We start from the raw sequence: 24,647 nt of genomic DNA, 5'->3' as shown, positions 1-24,647 counted from the left end.
CCTCCTTTCTGCACCAACTTCTTAGCCATGTATTAAACTGTATAATCTTCCTAGTTCTGGCCTCACTAGCACATGGCACAGGTAGCAATCCTGAGATCAGAATCCTGGAGGTCCTGCTCTTTAACTTAGCACCTAACTCCCTGAACTCCCTCTCCAGAACCTTGTCACTCGTCCTATCTATGTCACTGGTACCTGCATAGACCATAGCTCCTGACCTCCTAGTTAAGAATGCTGAGGACTCAATTCAAGATATTCCAGGCCCTGGCACCCAGGAGGCAACATATCATCCAGGAATGTCGTTCTCAGCCACAGAACTTCTGTCTGTTCCCCTAACTAATGAATCACCTATCACCACAGCATACTTCTCCCCATTTCCCTTCTGCATCTCATCAGTTCCAAAGACCAACCACTGTGACTCTCCTCTGTTAGGTCATTCCCCCCCCCCCGCCCCCCCCCCCCCCCCGAACAACAATATCCGAAGTGATATATCTGTTGAGGGGGATGGCCACAGGTGTACTCTGCACTGGCTCCTTAACCCCTTTCCCCTTCCTGATTGTCACCCAGTTTCCTGTGCCCTGCACCTTGGGTGTAACTACCTCTCTATACATCCTACCTATCACCTTTTCAGGCTCCTTCACTCCAGAGTTCATCCAGTTCCAGTTCCACCTCCTTAATGTGGTTTGTTAGAAGATGCAGCTGGATGCACTTCTCACAGTTGTATTCATCAGGGACGCTGGGGGGTCTTTGTGCCATCCCACATCCTGCAAGAAAAGCATTTCTCTATCCTGCCTGTCATCCCTACTGTCTCCAGCTGAGCAGACACAAAGAGAATGAAAGATCTTGAGCTTTCCTTTCTCTGAGTGAAGCCTCGAAGACCTGATGCCTCAAGTTCACCACTTTGATGGTGTCTGCTCAGATGACGGTTGCCTCACCTGCCCCTCCCTTCCTTTAATTTGCTCTTACTCATCAATCCCAAATGGCAATTGGTCACTGCTGCCTTTCTTTCCTCGGGCAGTGGACCTGACTGAAGTCCCGTCCCCTCCAAACTTCTGATATCTGGATTTGCCACTGATCAAAGATCTATTATGCCTCCGTGACTTCCTGCAGCTGCCTTTTATCCTCAGGCAATGGACCTGATTGAAGACCCCTCCTCTCCAAACTCACTGTTTATGAACCTCTAAATTTGTCAGCTTTTTTTGCCTTTTGCTTCAAACATCTCTGTCTCTTCTTGAAGAAGCACATGCTGTGCTGTTTTTTTAAAAAAAAATTCAACCATTTCTTGCTGTACTTTTTAAAAAAAAACTTGAATATCTTGCTGAGCTTCAACAGGTAGGTAGTGATCTCGAGTTCGTTTAAAATTTCCTCACAGCTCCGAAACATGAAACTAATTAAATTAAAAACATGGAGCTGGGAATAATATGTCTTACTTAATTTTTACTTTAAGGGAGGTGTGTGCATACAATGCAATGAATTACTTAAATGTACAAGAATTCTTAATCAAACACTGTATTTACAATATTACAGGAACACAGTATTAGTTCCTAATAGTTATCGATGGAGGAATTGTATGTTGCTGTGTTCTTTTGATTGACTATAAATGAACAAGATCAACGCACACATCCAGTGCAGACTGCCTTCATACAATTCCTTTGATGATTGCATCCTCCAAATCTTCATTGTAACATTGAAGATGATTGTCGAGACCTTCAAATTCTTCATTATGCCTAACTTGTTGAAGTTGTGAAATTTCCATTTTCTATCCTGACCATTTCTGGCATCACCACACCTAAATGCTTGAAAATGCAGTGAACCAAACAGTTCTGAATTGTCTTGCTGTTTATTTCTCACCACACACAAAAAAAATCATTGCCTGACTCTTGTTTTCACTAATGTACTGATTGCACCCACAACTAGATATATGCCGTGGATTCCGATTAATTGGGCCATTAGTTAATCAGTTAATTAGTTGTCACATTTATTTGTGACAACTGTCATTTGTACTTTAACAATAGAGAAAATAGCTGGGATTACCTTTGTTTATTTTGGACTCCATGCCATTTAATTGGGACTTCCATCATACTGCTAGTGTCTACTGCAGTGAGGTGACAGTTATGTAGTTTTATAGTACCATCAAAGGATTGGTAATATTCTAATTAATTTCATTTAAATGCATAATTTGTTATTCACAAGTGGCATTTTGCCTTTTTATACCTTTCATAAACATTAGAAAATCTGCAGATGCTGGAAATCCGAGCAAAACACACAAAATGCTGGAGGATCTCAGCAGGCCAGGCAGCAACTATGGAAAAAAAGTATAGCCGATGTTTTGGGCCAAACCCCTTCGGCAGTCCTGCTGAGTTCCTCCAGCATTTTGTATGTGTTGCTTTTTTATGCCTTTAACTATTTACATGAAACTTAGCTCATTGGGGCAGTTGCTTAATTAGGCCAAAATGTACTGGTCCTGATGTGTCCCAATTAACTGGAACCCACTGTGCATGTCCCAGTGCTCCTGACTGAAAATGTCAAATTTAAAATTGTAAATTAGTTTATTACTTGACAAATTGACAAATATTAGTCAACAATGGGCAGAAATCAAGTGCTACTATAATACAAATATTTGTAATATTTACCAAATAGGATAAAATGGATTGCCGTACATTGAGTTCCATGAACTTAATGTGCTGAATTTCCTCTTTCTATAATCAAATGATTTTTTTTTTGTTTAGACTTGCACTTGAATCAAAGTTAAATGGTGGACATCCTCAAATTCATCTTTCTCACTCCGTAAAAATGGTGCACATTGACATCTTTGCAATAAATTTGGAAGTTCAACTTTTGTGGACTTGATTTCTTATGGATGTCCTCTCAGAGGTCTCGGAGCATCAGTTAATTTATTTTTTGTCATTTTACAAATTTGTTTAATTTTTCTGGAGTTTGGGAAGGAAGTATCAAAAGTAATTGACCACAAAACTGGGTTAAGACAATTGGCTAGATATTTTTGCTCAACATAACAGATTCATTCAAAAGGAGGGGCAGGAAATGATTTTGGTAATCCACACACAGTGCTGGAGGAACTCAGGAGGTCAGGCAGCTCTATGGAGAGGAATAAAGAACCAAATATCAGACTGAGTCCCTTCAACAGGACAAATGAAATTCTCGACCTGAAATGTTGGCTCTTCATTCCTCTCCATAGATCCTGCCAGACCTGCTGAGTTCTTCCAGCATTGTGCAGATTAAACTGGTTTTCCAGCGTCTACAAAACCTGTTGCATCTATATTTTGATAGCCCTTTTTGTTAACAGAATTTGAAATTTATTGGGCCACACAAACTAGATATTTATTTCTCATTCCATCTCATAATATTCATTACACAGAAGCAGGTTCTCTTTTCAAAACTATGTTCAAAGGTTTCAAAGGTACATTTAATGTCAGAGAAATGTATACAATATACAAACATACATCCTGAAATTCTTTTTCTTCACAACCATCCATGGAAACAGAGGAGAGCCCCAAAGAATGAATGACAGTTAAATGTTAAAACCCCAAAGCCCCCCAGCTCCCCACTCCGATGCGTAAGCAACAATCCCCCCTCCCACCAGCAAAAAAAGCATCGCCCCCCCGCCAAGGATCAAGTGTGCAGCAAAACATCAATAAAGACACAGACTTGCAGTACCCCAAAGAGTACTCGTTCACTCAGTAATTCGACATACCACAGGCTCTCTTTCCCTAATAAGGGAAAAAGAGGTGTTGCTATTTCACAGTGAGCAGGGGAGACTTAAGAAACAACTTACTGATTTACGATGTTAAAAGTCTGTTGCATTGCTTTTTCCAAGCTCTGTGCCCGAAGAACTCGGATCTCCGGGCACACAGCCAGCTCGCTGCTTTCGATCTTCTGTCTCCCACGACACACCAGGCGGCGGCTCCAACCGTGAGTCCACCCACCTCCAGAGCCACAAAATCCCAGAACCCTGAAGGCGTGCTAGTCTTCCAGGCTGTGTCCTTGGTATATCAAATAGCAGCCGGTTGTGAGACCCCGAGAGTGTGTCCCATTCCCACAAAGAACCAAAGTCAGCGTGCAATTCCCAGCTAGGGTCTTGAAAAGAACCCCAAAAGGGAAAAATAGAGATATTAAAGATAGAGATAGAGCTGTTTCTAAAGATGCAAGCAAAGGAGTCGCCGTTAGGTGCCACCATCTCCCAAGCTCCACCTTCTAATAGTCAGATAGCTCTGAAAATCTATAAACTTTATTACACACTAAATCCCACAAGTCATACATTGTAAATGAATCCCTTTTTACTGGGTGTCTCTAGAGATGCAGCTCGTTAGCCCCTCGCTAACAGCCACTGGACTCAGTGGTGAGAAAACCATCTTTCAAATTCCGCACGTCTAGGGTCACTATGACTTGGGTCCCAGCCAAACCGGGAAATTGGAATATCTCACCTACCCGAACCTTGATCTGTGCGAATACTGTGTAAATGCTGCCCCATGCAATTAGCCGTTGGCAACAAATCATACGCTGCATACAATTATAAAGAAAGTATGTTTACAAATGTCAGCTTTATTGAACAGTTAGCAGGAAAATGAAAAGGAAAAAATAAAAAGGGTCCATTACAGTTAACCCTGCTCAAATGTGCACACAAGTTGGAGCTCATTTTGAGGTTGTCTTTAACTCACCCACTGGACCCGTGGTCTGTGTGAAGGCACACACTACCTTCCAAATGTCGCTTGAATTCCAGATTGAACAAAGGGCTCCCCCATGGGAGCTTCCTCTTTGAAGCCATTCATCTGTGCAAAGGCCTTGTGCAACAGGGATATCATCCTCTGCTATCGTCCCTCCTGTATTCTCCCAGCTCCCGTCAAAAAAGACCGACCCACACCAGTGTCCTTCACCAAAACCTCTCCACCCAGTGTTTTCTAGAACCTTCTCCCAGTTTCACCATCCTGATTGGCTGACAACATTCCAAAGTTGAACATAGCTCCTTTAGCTCAAACCCAAACATGCTAAAAGCAGAACAGACTGCTCTTATAGAAGTGCTAAAATGAAATACCTACAGCATAGCAGTAAAATTCTTAACCAGGGTATTACATAAATGAAGTACCGTAGTAGGTTTTATATTATCAAGAAAACTTTCAAACTGAATTCATAATTAAACCCAGAAGGAAAAATATTTAGAATGCATTTCATTTTAGTTGGTGTCAATCACTCACTGCAAAGGGAAAAGCATAATGTATTTCTGTGAAAATTGTACTGCTTGTAGAATGATCATTGCTAGATAGTAATTGGTTATGAAAAGAAGGACACTCACTCACTCTTCTTCAGGACTGAAAAGGAAGGGGGAAGATGCCAGAATAAAAAGGTGCAGACAGGATAGTTTAAAAAGGTAATCATTGAAGTCAGGTGGGTGGGAAAGGTAAAGGGCTAGAGTGGGGAATAGAAGAGGGGAGGGAAGGGATGGGAGAGGATTTTTTTTTAATATAACCAGGAAGAAATCAATGTTCATGTCATCTGTTTGGATGCTACCCAGATAGAATACAAGGTGTTGTTCCTCCACCCCAGGGTGACTTCATCTAAGAGGCAGACATGGAATGAAAATTGGAAATGGGAATAAAAATTAAAATGTTTGGCCACCAGGAGGTTCTGCTTTTGGCAGATGGAGCAGAGGTGATCAACGAACTAGTCCCCCATATCATCAAGAGATCTCTTATGATATTGAGTCACAGTTATTTAAATCAGGAGCTGCACTACACAAGACCAGCCTCCACTGTGCTACAGAGAATGTCACAGCTGCAAAAGCGGAGACCAAACCACCAAAAAGACCCAACCATTAACCACAGCCACCACCACTTACACTTGTCCACACAGCACCAGAGTGTGTGGATTCTGGATCACCCACATGAGGACCCTCCAATAGACAACTCCTTAGGAGAACAACATACAAGCTGCAGACCCACCAATAGACAACCCTCAGGAGAACATCATACTCAGCTCAAGTGTTTGTATCACCAGAACTACAACTGTACTACTATTTAAGTAGATATTGGACAATGTAGAATGGGGCCTCTGTATAAGCTTGACAGATTCCATTGATCTAAAACAACTTGTTTGCAACAATTCCCAATTCTGTAATAAATGCATATGCATCACAGCTGACAAGGTAACATCTTCAGTTTTAACTTCCTTCACACTGAATAGTGGCAAACACAGATGCAGAGACAAGTCACACACAATTAGCAGAAAAAATCCAACAAGGCTTTACTGAATCCATTAGCAAGTAAGGTACAGGTAGAGGGTCCAAATAACTCACAGGCAAACTCAAAATCCAAAACATTAACAAGTTCTGGAAACTAGAGCCTCCTACAAAGCCAAGGCTTCACTTGCAAAAGATTGTTCCAAGACTAAGCAAAGAAACAAGGGACAAGGAACTTATGTAGAGCTACAAGCAAGGCACAGGCAATGACTATGAACTATTAGCCAATAAGCAGTTGAGCAGGAAGGAGTTGGCATTGTCATCTGTACCTCCCTGTGGTGGCTAGCTCAAGCTGTGACAATTTGTATATTACCTTTATTTATAGTTCAAAGGGATAGAAACAAGGTTCCATCAAAATATACATTGGGTTAGTACAAGTAGGAATGAATAAGTCCAAAATTAAATAAATAAACTATCTGGAGTTATTGACTGTATAACACAATAAAGTTGTACAAGACATATACTATACCTTTCTAACTGGGTGGCCTATTGAGCAAACAGAATACACATTATTATCTCTGTATCAATAACAGAATTATATTTTCTACTGTGTTTCTTTACTCAAGTGCCTACATTCCTTTATATTCGTTAAGCAAGTGGAACAAAAAGGAATTAAGTTGTTCTGTTGTTTTTTATCTACATGTATTCTACATGCCCCATCATTGAAATGTTCCCATAACTTATGGAGTCACTTTCAAGGACTCTTCATCTCATGTTCTCGATATTTATTGTTTATTTATTTATAGTTATTATCTCTCTTTGTATTTTTCAGTTTGTTGTCTTCGGTATTCTGGTTGAACGTTATAGTTGGGTGGTGTTTCACTGATTCTGTTATAGTTACTATTCTATAGATTTATTGACAATGCTCAGAAGTAAATGAATCTCAATGTTGTATATGGTGACATTAATGTACTTTGGTAATGAAATTTACTTTGAACTTTACATTTAAAAATAATTTGCATATCCATACAGCAAATTATAATATATGATGTGTTGATATAGATTTTGCTTTTCACTGTTACTGATGGTGTAGCTGGGCCCTATGCTTGTAGTTCAATGGTGTGGGTACAGAGGTTGCATTGCTATGTTCACTAAATGATCATAAGTGTGCTGTGAAAGCAATAGCTGGAGTCTCCTTGAATCCCTTGACACATTTCTTAGATCCTTTGATCTCTTGGCATAATCTCACCAGAAATACAGCAATTGTCTTGTTTATGCATCTGTTGGCACATGGCCAAGTGGTTAAGGCGCTGGTCTAGTGATCTGAAGGTTGCTAGGTCACTAGCTCAGCTAAGGCAGCGTGTTGTGTCCTTGAGCAAGGCACTTAACCACACATTGTTGTGCAACGACACCGGTGCCAAGCTGTATTGACCCTTGCCCTTCCCTTGGACAACATCGGTGGTGTGGAGAGGGGAGACTTGCAACTTGCAAATCCAAGGTCTCTCGAGACTAACAGATGCCTATATAAATGGATGTAGACACCATTCCTATTGAGCTGCTGACAAAGGTCTAGTCCTTGAAGCTAAAATCATTGAGGAAATTTCCCAACATTTACATTTGCCCAGTTTGCTTTTCAAAGTGTCTTTCCTGCCCTTTCATCGTGCAGTACTCTGATAGCTGTGGACAAATTTCAGTTCATAGCTGCAGAATTAAACTGGCAAAATTTAGTCATATTGTGCTGTTTTATGCTGGCGTATCAAAATGCTGGCGGTAACTTGTAAATGTCTGCAGTAAGTAAATGAACCAATAGAACAAAGTACTGTACATCCAAGTGCAAGAATCCCAAATAGCTATCTTATTACTGGAGCACCATGTAACTGGCCATGAAAAATGCTCATGTCTAAAGGGAGTTACGAGTTCAATTTCAAGTTTATTGTCATCTGACTGTATTTATATAAAACCAGATGAAAAAATGTTCCTCTGCACGATGGTGCATCTACAAAACATATATCACACACAGCATGTAAACCAAAATATTACTCCAAATAAGTTAATAAAATCTATTTATTTATTGAGATACAGTATAGGGTAAGTCCCTCCAGCCCTTTAAGCCCCACCGCCCAGCAATCATGCCCCGGTTTAATCATAGCTTGATCATGGGACAATTTACAATGACCAATTAATCTACCAACAGGTACGTCTTTGGGCTGTGGGAGGAAACCGGAGCACCCGGAGGAAACCCATGTGGTTATAGAAGGAACGTACAGACTCCTTACAGACAGCAGTGGGAATTGAACCCAGATCGCTGGTACTGTAAACCATTGTGCTAATCACTACACTATTGTGCTGCCCCACATAATTCAGAATTCATGTAGTGTGCAGCACGGGTAAACAGTGAAGAGTTCGGTAAACTGCTCGCCGTCCTGGTGACGAGACCTCAGTGGTGGCAGGGTGTTTATTAGTCTCACAGACTGAGGGACAAAGCAGTTACCCAGTCTGGCAATCTTAGTCCAGATGCTCCTGTACCTCGTTCCTGGTGGCCGTGGTCAAAGTGATTGAGGGATGGATGATAGGGATCCTCAATGATGCTTTGAGCCTTCCTGTTTTGTGGCTTCCTTAAAGAAGACAAATTTCAAGATTGAATAAGGTATAGACACTTCGATAATAAATGTACCTTGAACTTTGAATTTTGAAACGTCACAAATGGGGAGGAGGGAGACTTGTGATCTTTTGGTGCTTTTTGCTGTCCTCTGTAGGGTCTTGCAGACTGGTTTCTGTACCACATAATGATACAGCTAGACAGGCCACTCTCAATGATACTCCTGCAAAAAGTTGTTTGAGTGGGGGCAGGGAGCCTTGCATGCCTCGATCTCCTTAGAAAAGACACTGCTGTGCCTTTTTGACCAATGAGGAGGTGATGTGGGTCCAGGTTAGATTGTTTGTTATGTAAACACTAAGGTACTTTGCGCTCTTCACTCTCTCCACAGCAGAGTCATTGATGTGCAATGGACTGTGGTTGACCTGTGGCCTTACTGAAGTCCACAATCATCTCTCTTGTCTTGTCCATGCCAAGATTCAGGTTGTTGTTCTTGCACCATTCGACAAGCCTCTCTACCTCCTCTCTGCATGCTGACTCATCGTTGTTGCTGTTGTATCATGACTGAAGTTGATGATATGGCTTGAGCTGGATCTGGCAGTGCAATTGTGAGTCAGCAGCATGAACAGCAGCGGGCAGATCACACAGCCCTGGGGTACCAGTGCAAAGCATGATGGAGCTTGAGATGTTGCTGCCAACTGGGACTGACTGGGGTCTTTCCGTCAAGAAGTCTAAGGGCTGATTTATACTTGTGCGTCGCATCTATGCTGTAGGTACCGCGTAACCTACACCGTAGGGTGGCATGCACCTCCCCAAAAAAGTAGCTCACGTGTCGCGGTGACGCAGACTGCAAAACTGTGATTGGTCTGTTTGGTAGCATTGCATTTCCTCCTGCACATTTCCTGCTGCTTCTTCTCCGCCATGTCTGTACACCGATGCCCTGGGACTAAGAACAATTGGTAGAAGATTTGATTTTGCTGTATTTTGTTATACAGCCCAAGTTAAACAGTATTATTGTAGATTTGGTGCAGTCCTTATAAGATTTCTGATAAAATTTTATAAAACACAGGAAAAAAACTCTGATTGTAATGAGACACATTCAGTATAAGCAATTAATACTCTGTCAGGTGCAATATAAAATTGAGAAAGGGTAGAACTCAAGAACAAGAAAAATCATAAATCTAATAATTTTAAAAAATCAGCACATAAATCAGTAATTTCCTCAGTTACGTTTGAGAATTAAGTGAAAAATAGATAGAAGTACATTTAAACATTGTCTCTGGACAGTTAATTATGTGAATCCTTGTGTAATATCATACAGTAGGAGTTTGTGACTATTGCTGTATTTCCGATGAAGAACAGCAACAGACAGTGTCATGGAACTGCTGCAAGTCAGTTAGAGGCAAGGTCACATTCTGGGATCTGGGCACCCACGATACAAAACTTGGTGTTATCACAAGAGACTGCATAACGTTGGATTGTTTTCTCTGGAGCATCAGAGGTTGACGGTGGTAGAGGTGAATATATTAGAGACCATTAACAGACGTTTGGATAGGCACATGGATGTAAGGAAGGTGGAGGAATATGGTGTAGGTAGGAGATATTAATATTTGGGTTCTTTTGATTTGCTTTTCAGCTGGTTTGGCACAACATTCTGGGCTGAATGACCTGTTCTGTGCTGTACTCATCTATGTGTTGTGTTCTATGATGTATTGCTCCACTACTGAAGTGCATAAAAGCCCCAGGTTTCATGCACTAAGTTCAACTAGAACTTTATTATTCTAAAGAGAAAGGACATGGAAAGGTATAGCGTAAGGCTGATCACGACTGTGGTAAGCAGGATGCCAAATTCAACAAAGTTAATCTGCCTGCACATGGTCCATAACTCTCTATTCCCAGACTGTTTATGTTTATTTAAATGCCTCCTAACCATTGCTTTTCATATGTGCTTCTACCATTTCTCCAAGCAGTGCAATCCTGGTACCATTTACTCTCTGTGTAAAATAAAGCTTGCTTGCAAATCTCTTTTAAATACACTCTATTTCATCTTAAGCCCAAGCTCTCTGATATTTCATATTTCATTCTTGAGAGAAAGATTCTGATCATCTGCCTTATTAATGCTTTTCATAGTTCTATATGTTTGTAGCAGATTTCCAATTAACAGCAAAAGATAATCCAAGTTTGTCCAACTCTTCCTCCCCCCCGCCCCCCACACACACAGCTAGTACTCTCTCACCCTGGTAACATCCGGTGAACCTTTTCTTCAAAGATTCATAACAATGAGAAGAGGGCATGTCCTGGGTGATGGGGGTCCATAATGATGGATGTCGCCTTTTGAGGCATTGCTCCTTGAAGATGTCCTGAGTACTACAGAGGCTAGTGCTCATGATGGAGCTGACTGATTTTACAACTATCTGCAGCTTACTGTGATCCTGTGCAGTAGTCACCACCCCTCCCCATACCAGACGGTGATGCAGCCAGTTAGAACGCTCTCCATCGTACATCTGTAGAAGTTTGTGAGTGTTTTTGATGACTTACCAAACATCCTCAAACTCCTAATGAAATATAGCTCCTGTCATGCCTTCTTTATAGCTGTATCAATATGTTGGCACCAGGTTAGGTCTTAAGAGATGTTAACACCCAGGAACTTGAAATTGCTCACTCTCTCCAAGTCCGGTCCTTCTATGAGGATTGGGTTGTGTTCCCTCATCAGGGGTTCCCAGTCTGGGGTCCACAGACCCCTTGCTTGGTCCATGGCATTAAAAAGGTTGGAAACCCCTGATTTAGATAATAATCTGTCTTTTCCCTCATTAAACTCCATTTGCCAAGTGTTCATCCACTCACTCACACTACCTCCATTGGAGCTTTCCCTTCCATCTATCATAGCATCTTTGAAATACATGGCTATCTTACAGAACACAAAAGATTGCGGAAGCTGGGATCTGGAGCAAAAGTCAAGATACCTCCTGTACCTAATAAAGTTGCTACCAAGTGTATGTTCATGGTCTTCTGTTGCTGTAGCCCATCTACTTCATTGTTCGAAATGTTGCACATTCAGAGATGCCCTTCTGCACACCGATGTTGTAACGCATGGTTAATTGAGTTAAAGTCGCCTTCCTGTCAGCTTGAACCAGTCTGGCCATTCTCCTCTGACTTTTCTTATTCATAAGGCATTTTCACCCACAGAACTGCCAATTACTGGACATTTTTTAATTTTTTGCACCATTCTCTGTAAACTCTATAGACTGTTGTGCGTGAAAATTCCAAAACATTAGCAGATTCTGAGAGACTCAAACCACCCCATCTGGTATGAACAATCATTCCACGGTTAAAGTCACTTAGATCACATTTCTACCCCATTCTGATGGTTGGTCTGAGTACTGAACCTCTTGACCACATCTGCATGCTTTTATACATTGAGTTGCTGCCGCAGGATTGGTTGGTTAGATATTTGCTTTAAGAAGCAGGTGTACCAGTGTCCCTAATAAACTGGTCACTGAATGTAAGCCTGTAAAGTAACATATAACTGTTTATCAGTTTTTAAAAATCACAATAAACCTTATTCATAATGAAAAATATTTACAAGAATAAACTACACCGTGGCTTTTCATTCTTTACATTTAATGTTGACGTTTGTAGTACTGTTCTATATAATTTGTACATGTCAATCAATAACACTGCTGCCATTCATGTGGCTTCCTGGGGTGGTATCCTATTACCATAATTGAGAGGAGTCCTCCCCAACCTAGCCCCCTCCCTCTCCAGAAATCGAAGAACCCTACACTGTCGTTCTTTCCACCGAGCCCGTGCAGTAGCTGCACCAAGCTTTACTGTGTCCCTCCTGCAGCCTGGAATGAGCCAGTCGGTAGCATTCCTCCACGACATCTCAACGTGCTGGCAGACCGACAGCTTTGAGGCAAACCAGAGGGCATCGTTCACTGAGATGACCTTCTTGCAGCACACTTGATGTTCATCTTGGTGTGAGTCCCTGTGAACAGCCTGCAGTTCTGTCACACGGCTGCTCAGCACGAACAGCGACGCAGACCCTTTCCTCTTTCTCTACACCCTCTTGGCAGACTCTGAGGGTGATGTTTCCAAGACTCAAGAAGGAACTGGTGTACTTTTAATGATAAGGTGAGAAACTTGGTCGTAAGAGGATTGAAAAGAAAAGTGAGTATTCATGGAAGTGTGGTTAAAATAAGTATAAGGGGTGGGTGGGGGAACATAAAACTGATCTTCTTCAGCTAAAATCAGGAAAATTTCTGAGTCAGATTGAATATTGAAATTTTCAGGTTTTGGAAACAATTCATTATTAATGATCTATCTAATAAACTTTTAACTTTGGTGCACAAGTAAAGATTAAGGTGCCAAGGAAGAGTGAAATGTCTGAGGCAGGTGTGGAGGGCAAGTCAGTCTTCAGCGCCATCTACTAGCCTCTCACTCGCTGCTGGCGGAGAAGTTATCTGAGTGTGGCATTCACTCTTGACTACTGCTCCCGAGAGAAGGTCCTTGCGTCCAAGTGATCTCTCCCTCCTTCATTGTTGCTGGAGTACGGTTTAAATGATGTGGGCTGTAAATTTGGACTCTAATTCAGGATTATGATGTGCTCTGGTTTCTAGTCCTAGTTCTGGTCGTTCTTTTTTGTTACTAGTTTTGAGCAATTTTTGAATCAGGGTGACCTTCAGGTAGTGAACCTTGAGCTGAACTGTATTGAAATATGCCTTTTGATTTTGTGTTTTAGATTCTGTGTTTTCACTCTTTTTTCGCTGCCGTTTGTGCGATTTTGTTTTGCACGTGGGGGGTGGGGGGGGGGGGTTGACATTTTTCTTTCAACGGGATGATTCCATGATTCTTCATGTCTGTCCATAGGGAAGACAAATCACAGTGTTGCGTACTGAATACATACTTTGATAATGAATGTACTTTGAATTGAATTGAAAGTAGCATTTTCAAACCTTTGAAGTTCAGCACAAATCAATGTAATGCACCTTTTTGTTTCATGACTTGTACGTTGACCTGGCCTCTGATCAGAATCAGAGATTTTTATTTTCCCTGCAGTCATTCACCGACCCATGTAATAGTGCTTTTCAGCCCCATGAAAGGTGTCTAATAATTGTTTTTTTTTCACTTCCTTCCAGATATCTTGTGGTGACACAGTTTTCTCCCATCTATGCCCGTAAGGTATTCCCATGTTTTGATGAACCAGCTTACAAAGCAACATTTAGAATTACCATCAAGCACCAGGACGCCTACCTTGCACTGTCTAACATGCCAGTTGATGCCATCATACCTGAGGGAGACGGCTGGGTCACTGAGCAATTCGCAGAAACACCTCGAATGTCAACGTACTACCTGGGATGGGCAATCTGCAACTGCACCTTTAAGGAGACAGTTACTGATCATGGTATCCCTGTAAGTCTGCGCTTTCATAACCATAGAACATAGAAGAGTACAGAATGGGAGCAATGTTGTGCTGAACCAGCTAAAACACTCAACACACTAATCTCTCCTACCTAAACCATGTCCCTATCCCTCCATCTTCCTTACATGGATGGGCCTATCCAAACATCTCTTAAAAGCCTCTAATGTATTTGCCTCTACCACCTCACCAGGCAGTACATTCCAGACATCCATCAGTCTCTGAGTACAAAACTTACCCCTCACATCCAACTCACCTTCAATGCATGCCCTCTGCTATTAGGCATTTCCACCCTGGGAAACAGATACTCTCTGTCCACTGTTTCTATGCCTCTCATAATCTTGTAAATTTCTAGCAGATCTCCCCTCAGCCTCTGGCGCTCGAGAGAAAATTTACCCAAGTTTATCCAGTCTCTCGTGATAGCACATCCCCTCTAAACCAGACATGTTAGCAGTGACCTTAAGGTAGAATTGATATTCCAATAAAGCATTACAACACATGATGGAATTTGGATATTGATGCACCATCAATAACTCTCGGAGATGTGAGGCGAGATAAGCTTTTATTAGCTGGAAGAGAGCAGTCAGCAGCAAGAGACCATCACACAACATCCTGGAGACTGAGGGAGGAGCAGTGCCTCCAATCGCTTTTTACAGGGGTCTGTGGGAGGAGCCACAGGAGCAGTCAGCAAGGTGGGGGGGGCGTGTCCAGACAGGTATATGTAGTTCACCACAGATATATATACATAAAAAGTCCAATGCTTACTCCTTACAGCTCACGTTCTTTGTAATTCTACTTGCAACTTTGTCTTCTTTTGCACATTGGTTGTTTGTCAATCATTGTCTGTTTATTTTATAGATTTTCATAAAAATCTATTGTATTTCTTTTTTCCAGTGAATGCCCACAAGAAAATGAATCTCTAGGTAGTATATGGCAATATATCCTGTATATTCCTACATAACTACATTGAAATAAATATATATAAAATACAGTACTGTATTTGTCAACGTGGAACGGAGAGCAAGTTTGTAAATCCGGTGGCAGCAAAGGATGTTGGGAATGGTGAGGGTGGAACGCCGTGTGGGGGCATGGGACAAGTGGCAGAGAAGTGCAGACACACCCAGCTCTGGGATACCAGGGAAGGTCATTTGATTCCAACCAATTGGTTTATTGATCATTACAGAATGCCTCGCTGGTGCTTCCCGCTCCTTCCCCTTTTCCCAACCACGATACCCCTCTCCCTGCCTCCTTCCCACTCTGACACCACAATAGAGACCCATATCAGAATCATGTTTTGTTTTGTGACAGCAGTACAGTGCGATACATAAAATTACTACAGTATTGTGCAAAAGTATTAGGCATGGTGTGTGTGTGTGTGTGTGTGTGTGTGTGTGTGTGTGTGTGTGTGTGTGTGTGTGTGTGTGTGTGTGTGTGTGTGTGTGTGTGTGTGTGTGTGTGTGTGTGTAAGACATTTGCACAGTATTGTTTGACTTCAAAATATTCAGTGCACTGGGAGCTTTTCGATCATAGGCTATACCCATTGAAGCCATTGACATATTTATTTTTTGCTCTGCTGTTTTACTTTTATCACTTATTCCTTTTTGTAACTGCCTTTCAAATACACTTAATACTCTTACAAACAAAATGACTGGATTTTGTTTAGCATTCCCTTACCCCGTTTTTTATTAAAAGGTGGAGGTACCGAAGGAGGTGTAAGGTGCCCCTTCCCTCTGCTAGCCTGTAGGTAACCCTCGGGCAAGGTGTAGTACCTGCTTAGCCCCCCCCCCCCCCCGATCGGGGTCAGGTGAAGTCATGGGGACAGGTGGTGGATGGTCGTAAGAGCAGCTGGTGCATATCACAAGTCCTGGTTATGCCACCATTGTCGCCAGGCAGACAATCTGAAGAGTGTGTCCCCATCTCACCTGGGCATAAGGCTGCCGGCTACCCTCAACTGGTTTAGCCCATTTGCCAAAATGGACACCACATACACCCCAGCTCTCACCTGTGGCTTCAAGTAGGTGTTTGCATGAGACCACATTTACAATACTGTTCACCGTTTCTCTTCAGTATCTGCTTGCATCAGGATATATTTGTTTCCACTCTGTATGTGTTAGTTGTTAGATTATGTTCATCTGATCAAGTATTTTTGCTGTAGCATCCTCACTACACTACACTGGGGCAGTTCCACTCTCTCAACCTCAGAGTATGAAGTCCGTGAAGATGCTCTGTGGAGAGCATTCTAGCTGGCTGCATCCCCGTCTGGTATCAGTGGGGCAGCAGGGTGGGGGGGGGGGGGAGCGGGTATCTACCGCACAGGATTGAAATAAGCTGTCCAATTAGTCAGCTCCATCAAGGGCACTAGGCTCTGTAGTGTCCAAGACATCTTCAAGGAGCAGTGCCTCAGAAAGGCGACATCGATTATTAAAGATCCCATCAACCAGGACAAGACCTCTTCTCATTGTTACTGTCAGAGAGGAGGTACAGAAGCCTGAAGACACACACTCAATGATTCTGAATGGATGTTGAACCCATGAACACTAACGCACTTCATTTTATATTTCTATTTAATTGCATTATTTTGTATTTTTTTTACCTATTTCTCGCTCTCTCTCTCTCTCTCTCTCTCTCTCTCTCTCACACACACACACACACACACACACACACACACACACACACACACACACACACACACACACACACACACACACGCACGCACACACGCACGCATGCACACACACACACACTTATTTTCCCTATATTATCATGTATTTCATTGTACTTCTGCCGCAATGTTAACAAATTTCACGACATATGCTGGTGATATTAAACCTGATTCTGATACTAATTCAAAAAATTTACTGATGATATTTTGTTGTCCAGGTGAGACTATATGCCAGGCCTGATGCTATTGAACAAGGATCTGGTGATTACGCTTTAAATATTACAAAGAAGATGCTGAAATTTTATGAACAATACTTTAATATCAACTATTCATTACCAAAATTAGGTAAGTTGTACAATTAAAGCTGTCTCAGTTACAATGCCAGAATAAGTGAAATATATGTACTAGGAATGTAAAGAACTTGCTAGTAAAATAGTTTGGGAAATATTTTTCATCTATTGTGATACTAATTTCATGTCATAAATGCTACAACAACATTTTCTTCCTAAGTGCTTGTGAAGGTTTCTCTCTGACAGGAGAGAGAATCTTCAATAATTCAATTTATGATTTATCTATGAATCTGTAATCTGTGAGTCTACAGATTTGTATAAACTTGTACCGGAAAACTCATTAATGTCTTTGATTAAGTTCTCTAATAATTTTATCTTAGGTGGTGTGACATATTTTAACCAGATTTTGTCTTTGCAAACTAGGGGAACAAATTTATGCCTTTTGTGAAAAATTACAGATGTTATGTTGTTACACAAATCCTCAGGCTGTCTACAAATAGTACTTGGGAAAGAAAAGAGGGCAAATAAAGGGAAGAAGTCAGCTATATTCTAAAGGACATATTGAGTTTAATTAAAGGAAAAGGAGGCATGAAGGGAGGGAATATAAAAATTGAAAAATGGAACACAAAATGAAATGAAAGCGAGAATTGTTGTGCTTTGTAACTACAAAACATTAAACTAATTCAAAGGAAGACAAGGGAGTCTGAAATGTGGTTCTAACTTCGTGCTTATTTAAGCAAGGTGTGCACATATCACGTGGTATCATGATGGCGTAAGCAATTCATGGATTTATACATAAAACTCCTAATCACTTCTCTAAATAAACAAGAATGCTTGATCAATATACACATGATAACTGAAATATTACTAAAATATCAAATAGATGACATTAATCTGTTGAAAACATTGTTTAGCTAGAGCAGAAGGATTGCTTTGGTAGCTTGCTGGTTATCGCGATGCTATCATAGTTGGAGGTCAGATTTCAGAGTTCTGTTCCGGCATCCTCTGTAAGATGTCCGTGCATTCTTTCTGTGGGCTTGTGGATTATCTCTGGGTGCTCTGGCTTCCTCCCACATTCCAATGTTGGTAGGTTCATTGGTCATTGTAAATAGCCCTGTGATTAGGCTAGGGGTAAATAGGTGGGTTGTTGGGCTGGAAGGGCCTTTCTGCCTGTATCCCAATCAATTAATCAATCAACCAACCAACCAACCAACAAACAAACAAACAAACAAACAAATAAATAAAAATTTAAAAAATGACCAAAATAAGATAAAGAGACAGAAAGGCAGTGTTCATTTGTAAGCCCTAATAGTTTAGAGCAGGGTTCCCTGGAGTCCATGAACCCCTTGGTTAATGGAAGGGGTCCATGGCATAAAAAAGTCTGGGAGATCCTGGTTTAGAGAGAGAGAGTAGAAGTGTTCAGATTAGAATCAGAATCTGAATCAGGTTTATTATCACTAGCATGTGTTGTGAAATTTGACGAAGAGAGTTGAATGAAAATTCGAGCCTTTGAGCAATGTATAGACCTATTCCTTATATCCTGTTCTTGTAAAGTCAGTAACCACTTATTGGTTCAGCTTGATGAGTAGCTTGGGAAAGACGCACAGTCTAGAACAGAGACAGTCTAATGTGCAAGTCAGTCAATACTGTCAGAACATCGTACACGAGTACCTGCTTTGTACATTTTATGTGTGAAATTGATAACAAGTCTCTTTTCCCCAATGCCATCTTGTTTGCTGGGAATTTTGAAACTTCATGGTAGAATATCCTTTAGGAATTTCTAGCAGTATTTTGATAAGTTGTGGCACAGCCACCATGATCATGTAAAAATGCGACAGAAAATGAAACCGTAAAATCAACAGGTAATGCCATCACAAAACAGACCTGCATTAAAAAATGGTGTTCTCTAAAAAAGAGAGTAATACCTCTTTGAATCCAGAAATGGGTGGGAAATATATGGGGGGAGATCTTCAAGATCCTATATGTATATAGGATATTTGCATATAGTGTACCTGTACCTGTACAGTGGATTCCATTTAACTGTTGAAGAACAAGAACTAATTGAGAAAATAGGCAGGATTCCCTTCATTTATTTGGGACACTATGCTGCTTAATTAAGACAGCAAACTATTGCTGAATGGTTTCTGCTTAGCATCAGTCTTGTGAACGTGTGGCTTTTAGACAGTACACCATACTTAGAGTGAATAATAGCATCAGTTGCAGTGCTTGTGTTCAAAAAGCAGTGATTTTTGTTGCTGATAGCTGGCAAGAAACACTGTCAGACAATTCAGAACTGTTTTGCTCACTGTGGTTTCAAGCATTGGAGATGCCAGAAACAGCCGAGAGTGAAAATGAAATGATTTCACTGCTTGAATAAATGAGGAACTACAAAGAATATGATGTACCAACAATCATGTTGAATGTTACAGCAAAAATAATGATTTGGAGGATGCAATCACTGAAAATAGTGCATGAAGGCAGTTGATTATCTGCAATTGGTGTCTGCAATGATTTTGTTCATTTACAATTAATCAAAAGAATATAGCAGCTTGTTGGTTGTCCGTTGTATCCGACGAAGACAGTGAAACCTGTACAGGACATAGTTTAAAGTGAAAAAGCTGTTGCATTCGGAAGTTGCAGTGGATAACCATGACTTGCTCAGTGCTTTGTCATGCTCTTTGCTCTGCACAAAGTATTGCAGAACCCCCTTCTTGGCTGTTGAATCTCACTATTAATCTCATCTATCCAATCTTCACATGCTAGGACAGGCATGTCATTTAAACTGTTACTTTAGTTAAGTGGTAGTCTGTCTTTTTTTTAATTCCTTTTTAACTATTTTCATGGAACTTTGGCTAATTAGGTCAGCTGCTTAGTTGGGCCAGAATGTACTGGATCAGGTGTGTCCGAATTAATCGGAATCTACTGAATATGTATATATAGTGTACAGTATGACGTAACATGCACAAAATGCTGGAGGAACTCAGCAGGTCAGGCAGCATCTATGGAGAAGAATAAACAGTCGACATTTTTGGGTTGAGATCCTTCTTCAGGACTGAGCTGGTGCACCTCCACACCATCCATCACAGTGGCAAACCTCTTAATTTTGATTCCCATTCCATTTCCAACATGTCGATCCATGGCCTCCTCTTGTGCAATGATGAAGCCCCCCTCAGAGTGGAGGGGCAACAACTTATGTTCCATCTGGGTACCCTCCAACTTGATGGCATAAATATCCATTTCTCCTACCAGTGAACAAAAATTCCCCCACCACCCCCTCCTCTGTACCCCACTCTGACCTTTTACTTCTTCTCACCTGCCTATTACCTCCTCCTGAGTCCCCTCCCTCTTCCCTTTCTCCTATTGTCCACTCTCCCCTCCTATCAGATTCTTTCTTCTCCAACCCACCTTTCCCACCCACCTGGCTTCACCTATCACCTTTCAAACAGCCTCCTTCCCCTCCCACCATCTTCTTATTCTGGTATCTCACCCTTCCTTCTCAGTTCTGAAAAGGGTCTCGGCCTGAAACATCAACTGTTTACACTTTTCCATTGATGCTGCCTGACCCGCTGAGTTCCTCCAGAATTTTTGTTTTGCTTTGGATTTCCAGTATCTGGAGCTTTTCTCATGTTTGCGATACTCTACAATGTGTTTGTAATTTCAGCGTAAACTGTGAAAGTCTTCTTGGATGTGTTCAATGTATGTGGAAGTACAAGTATACTGCACACAGTGCAGTAGTTATTACCTTTTGATATTTTGGGAGTTCCATTCACTTCTGGTTCATATTAGGAACTGTTCCTTTCCCCTGTGCATCAAATTATTTTTCTAACAGATGACATTTAATTCTCTTTCCTGCTGCCCCAATATATCATTGTTAAACTCTGAAGAAGTTTAAACTTATTATTCTGACAGTGTAAAGCTAGCTTTCCAATGATAAAATGCAATGCCCAACTTCAGACCCAATGAATCTTTTTGATGCATAACGTTAATATTAGATATAAAAATTGAAAGTTGTTGTAGATTAATCATACTAATCTATGCGAGAAAAATGCCATGGTCATTTTTCATTTTGGAAGGTGAATTCACTTACAACCTTTTGCTCCATGGCTAGCATTAGGTACAGTTTTTTTCAATGAGTATGTTTATTTATTTGCAGGGTGAATTGGGGTTGAAAGTTCAAGGAGCAGTAGAGCTTACTTTAGATTTCTCTCTCTCTTCATCGATGTTTTTGGAGTATGGTGCCACGCTGCTGTATCTTGGGCAACATTTAATCGGCATAGTTGTTGGATTGGAATCTGTGGTTCACATTGTGAGGTGCTTCTGGTTTCTGGTTGCTTCATTTTTTGTTGTCATTTTGTGCAGTTTTGTTTGGGGTGGCCGCAGGTAATGAACACTGAGCTGAACCGAAAACGCCCGGACGCTTCCGCTTTTGTTTTTTATACTCTGTGTGTTTCTCGCTTGTTTTATGTAATTTGTGTGAGTTTTTTTTTGCGTGTGTGGAGGGTTGGTGTTTATGCATCTTTTTCTTTGAAGTGGTTCCATGGTTTTCTTTGTTTTGTGGGCTGTCTGTGGGAAGTCAAATCTCAGGGTTGTGTACTGCAAACGTACTTTGATGATAAGTGTACTTTGGATTGAATCTTTGAATTTAGGCTGGGTGTTTACTCATAGGTAAGGATAGCAGATTCGCTTTCTTAGAAGGTATTAGTGACCCAGATGTGCTTTCTTTTCTGGCAATCCAGTGATTTCATGACTTCAGATCAAGCTTCTCATTGATTTACTGAATTACTGATTCAGTTACTGAATTAACTGAGTTCAAGTTCCACACCTTCATGGTGAGATTCCGACTCTTGTCTCTAGGTTATGAGTCTTTGAATAAATAGATTGGTAATGAAAACATTGTGTTAATGCACGTTATGTTAAATTGTGAATTAAAAAAGAAACTCGGTGGGCACTTTATTAGGTACCTTCTGTACTGCAAACTTGAATCTGTTTGTTGCATCAGTCCACTGAGGTACTTATGAAATGAAATAAAATGGCAGATTAATATATTAAGACAGAAGTGCAAGGGAGGAGAAAAATGTGAGTCGGAGAGTTAACCAGCTAAAGAAAACCCAATAGCAGTCTAAGAGAAGCCATGTTCCCTGATTTCCAATGTGCAGTATTACAGGAGAGTAATAATTATGTGACAATGGACTCTGAAGTGCATCTTCATTGTTCTACAAATGAAATGAATCTTGATAAGAAACAGCAATTCTGCCCCTAATGGCAGCATGACACGTTTTGTTTATTTTTAATAACCCATTTGGCACAAATAAAGCTGTGATCACTAATCTGCGTTGCCTTGGTAACACGAAGGATTTATCATTTGGTACTTACGTTTTTTTAATTTGCAGCATTATGATTTGGATAGGTCAAGGGTTTGATTATTACTCTCATAGTGTAGATTAATGGGACCCTCATGTGCCTCAGGCACCCTGTGAGTAACAGAGCCTCGTTCTGTTCTCAGTGTGAAGTATGCTTCATTGGTTATTTTATGATGATAATTACATTTTTAATAGTGTTCTGGCTGTGGGTGAAATTACTATCCAAGGCAAAGTATACATCTAAATTAAATCAATAAGCAAGAGCAAGGAGCATTATTACAGTGTTTGTGTTGCTGTTACATCTCTTTAAGTTATTGAATGTTTATAACAGTAGGAAATGCAGGTTTTGGAAAATAAATGCATTGAGTATATTCATCATCATTATTATGTGCTGTGTCATATGACATGAGCGATCATGGTCTTTGCACGACCGTGATTGTTCTTGGCAAATTTTTCTACAGAAGTGGTTTGCCATTGCCTTCTCCTGGGCAGTGTCTTTACAAGATGGATGACCCCAATCTTCAGAGATTGTCTGCCTGGAGTCAGTGGTCACATAACCAGGACTTGTGATAGGCACCAACTGCTCAGACGATCATCCACCACCTGCTCCCATGACTTCATGTGATCCTAATTGGGGGGGGGGGGGGGAGGTGCTAAGCAGGTGCTACACCTTGTCCAAGGGTGACCTGCAGGCTAGCAGAGGGAAGGAGCACTTTACACCTCCTTTGGTCGAGACATATCATCACCCAGCCACTTATAATAACTGCACTAATCAATTAATTAATTGAAATATAGTGTGGAATAGGCACTTCCAGCCCTTCAAGCAGTGGCACCCAGAAATCCCCAAATTTAGCCCTAGCCTAATCACAGGACAATTTACTATGTTCAATTAACCCAACAACCGGTGCATCTTTGGACTGTGAGAGGAAACCACAGTGCCCGAAGGAAATCCACACGGTCACGGGGAGAGGGAGAACATAGAAACTCCTGAGGGACAGCCATGGGAATTGACCCTGGTTACCAATACTGTAAAGTATTGAGCAGAGCACTATGCTACTGTGCCACCCCAAGATGTAGATCTAGACTAAATCATTCATTTTGTATCTATATCAGTATTTCAGCTCACAATACTGATCAAAGAAAGCTATAGCTGCCTGTAAATGAATGTGTGGTAAATTATATCATTGAAGATGTAATTGAAATTGGAAGTTATTGGAACATGTCTAATACAGTTATTTAACTAAATATTTCATAAGAGTGACACAGTGTAGATAGAGTCCCTTTGGCCCGCTGAGTCTACACCAATGATCAGGCACTAATTTCACTCTGCTAGTTCTTTTTTAATTTCCTTAAAAGCTCGTATGCTCCCCAGACACACCAGCACAATATACAGTGGGCTTATCGCCTACTGTGCTTGGGATGTCGGAGGAAACTGTAACGCTGGACAGCATTCCATGCAGGTACAAAATTGGGTTTATTATAAGACTGCAAGATATACAAACAAAATTAGGCCATTTGACCCATTGAGTTTAATCCTCCATTTCATCATGGCTGATCCAAATCCTTCTCAGCCCCAATCTCCTGCCTTCTCTCCATATTCCCTCATGCCCTGACTAATCAAGAATCTATCAACCTCTGCCTTATTGTAAATATACCCAGTGACCTGGCCTCCATGCTACCTGTGGCAATGAATTGCTCAGCTCCACTGCTCTCTGGCTGAAGAAATTCCTCCTCATCACCATTCTAAATGGACATCTCTCTATTCTGAGGCTGTGTCCTCTGGTCTTAGACGTGCCCATCATATGCCCATCCTCTCCATATCCACTCTATCACTTCTTCAACGAGTTCACACCTTTTTCTTCTGAATTCTAGTGAGTACAGGCCCAGACCATCAAACGCTCAATCCTAGAATCATTTTCGAGAATCTCCTTGAACCCTCTCTAGTTGCTGTTTTGTAGCAGCAATACATAGAAAAAATTACTGTAGGCTAAAGTAATAAATAAATAAACTGTGCAAAAAGAGAGCTTAAGGTGAAATCATAAACGAGAAAATCTGCAGATGCTGGAAATCCAAGCAACACACTCACTATTTTTCTGCAGTTCTGATGAAGGGTCTCAGCCTGAAATCTCAACT

General features: G+C 41.1%; 1 protein-coding gene across 3 annotated transcripts in view; it reads left to right on the top strand.

The window, feature by feature from the left end:
* LOC140734934 (thyrotropin-releasing hormone-degrading ectoenzyme-like) overlaps positions 1-24,647 on the top strand; it is a 166,363-nt gene that overhangs the window by 21,088 nt on the left and 120,628 nt on the right. For all 3 annotated transcript variants that reach the window (XM_073059650.1, XM_073059651.1, XM_073059653.1), the window contains 2 exons: positions 13,922-14,195; positions 17,083-17,209. In XM_073059650.1, the coding sequence (XP_072915751.1) occupies positions 13,922-14,195; positions 17,083-17,209 (401 nt within the window). The remainder of the gene's footprint in view (positions 1-13,921; positions 14,196-17,082; positions 17,210-24,647) is intronic.

The sequence above is a fragment of the Hemitrygon akajei genome, chromosome 10 (genome assembly GCF_048418815.1).
Source record: "Hemitrygon akajei chromosome 10, sHemAka1.3, whole genome shotgun sequence".
NCBI lineage: Eukaryota > Metazoa > Chordata > Chondrichthyes > Myliobatiformes > Dasyatidae > Hemitrygon > Hemitrygon akajei.
The sequence above is the reverse complement of the archived record's forward strand: the minus strand, read 5'-3'. Positions and strand labels throughout refer to the sequence as shown.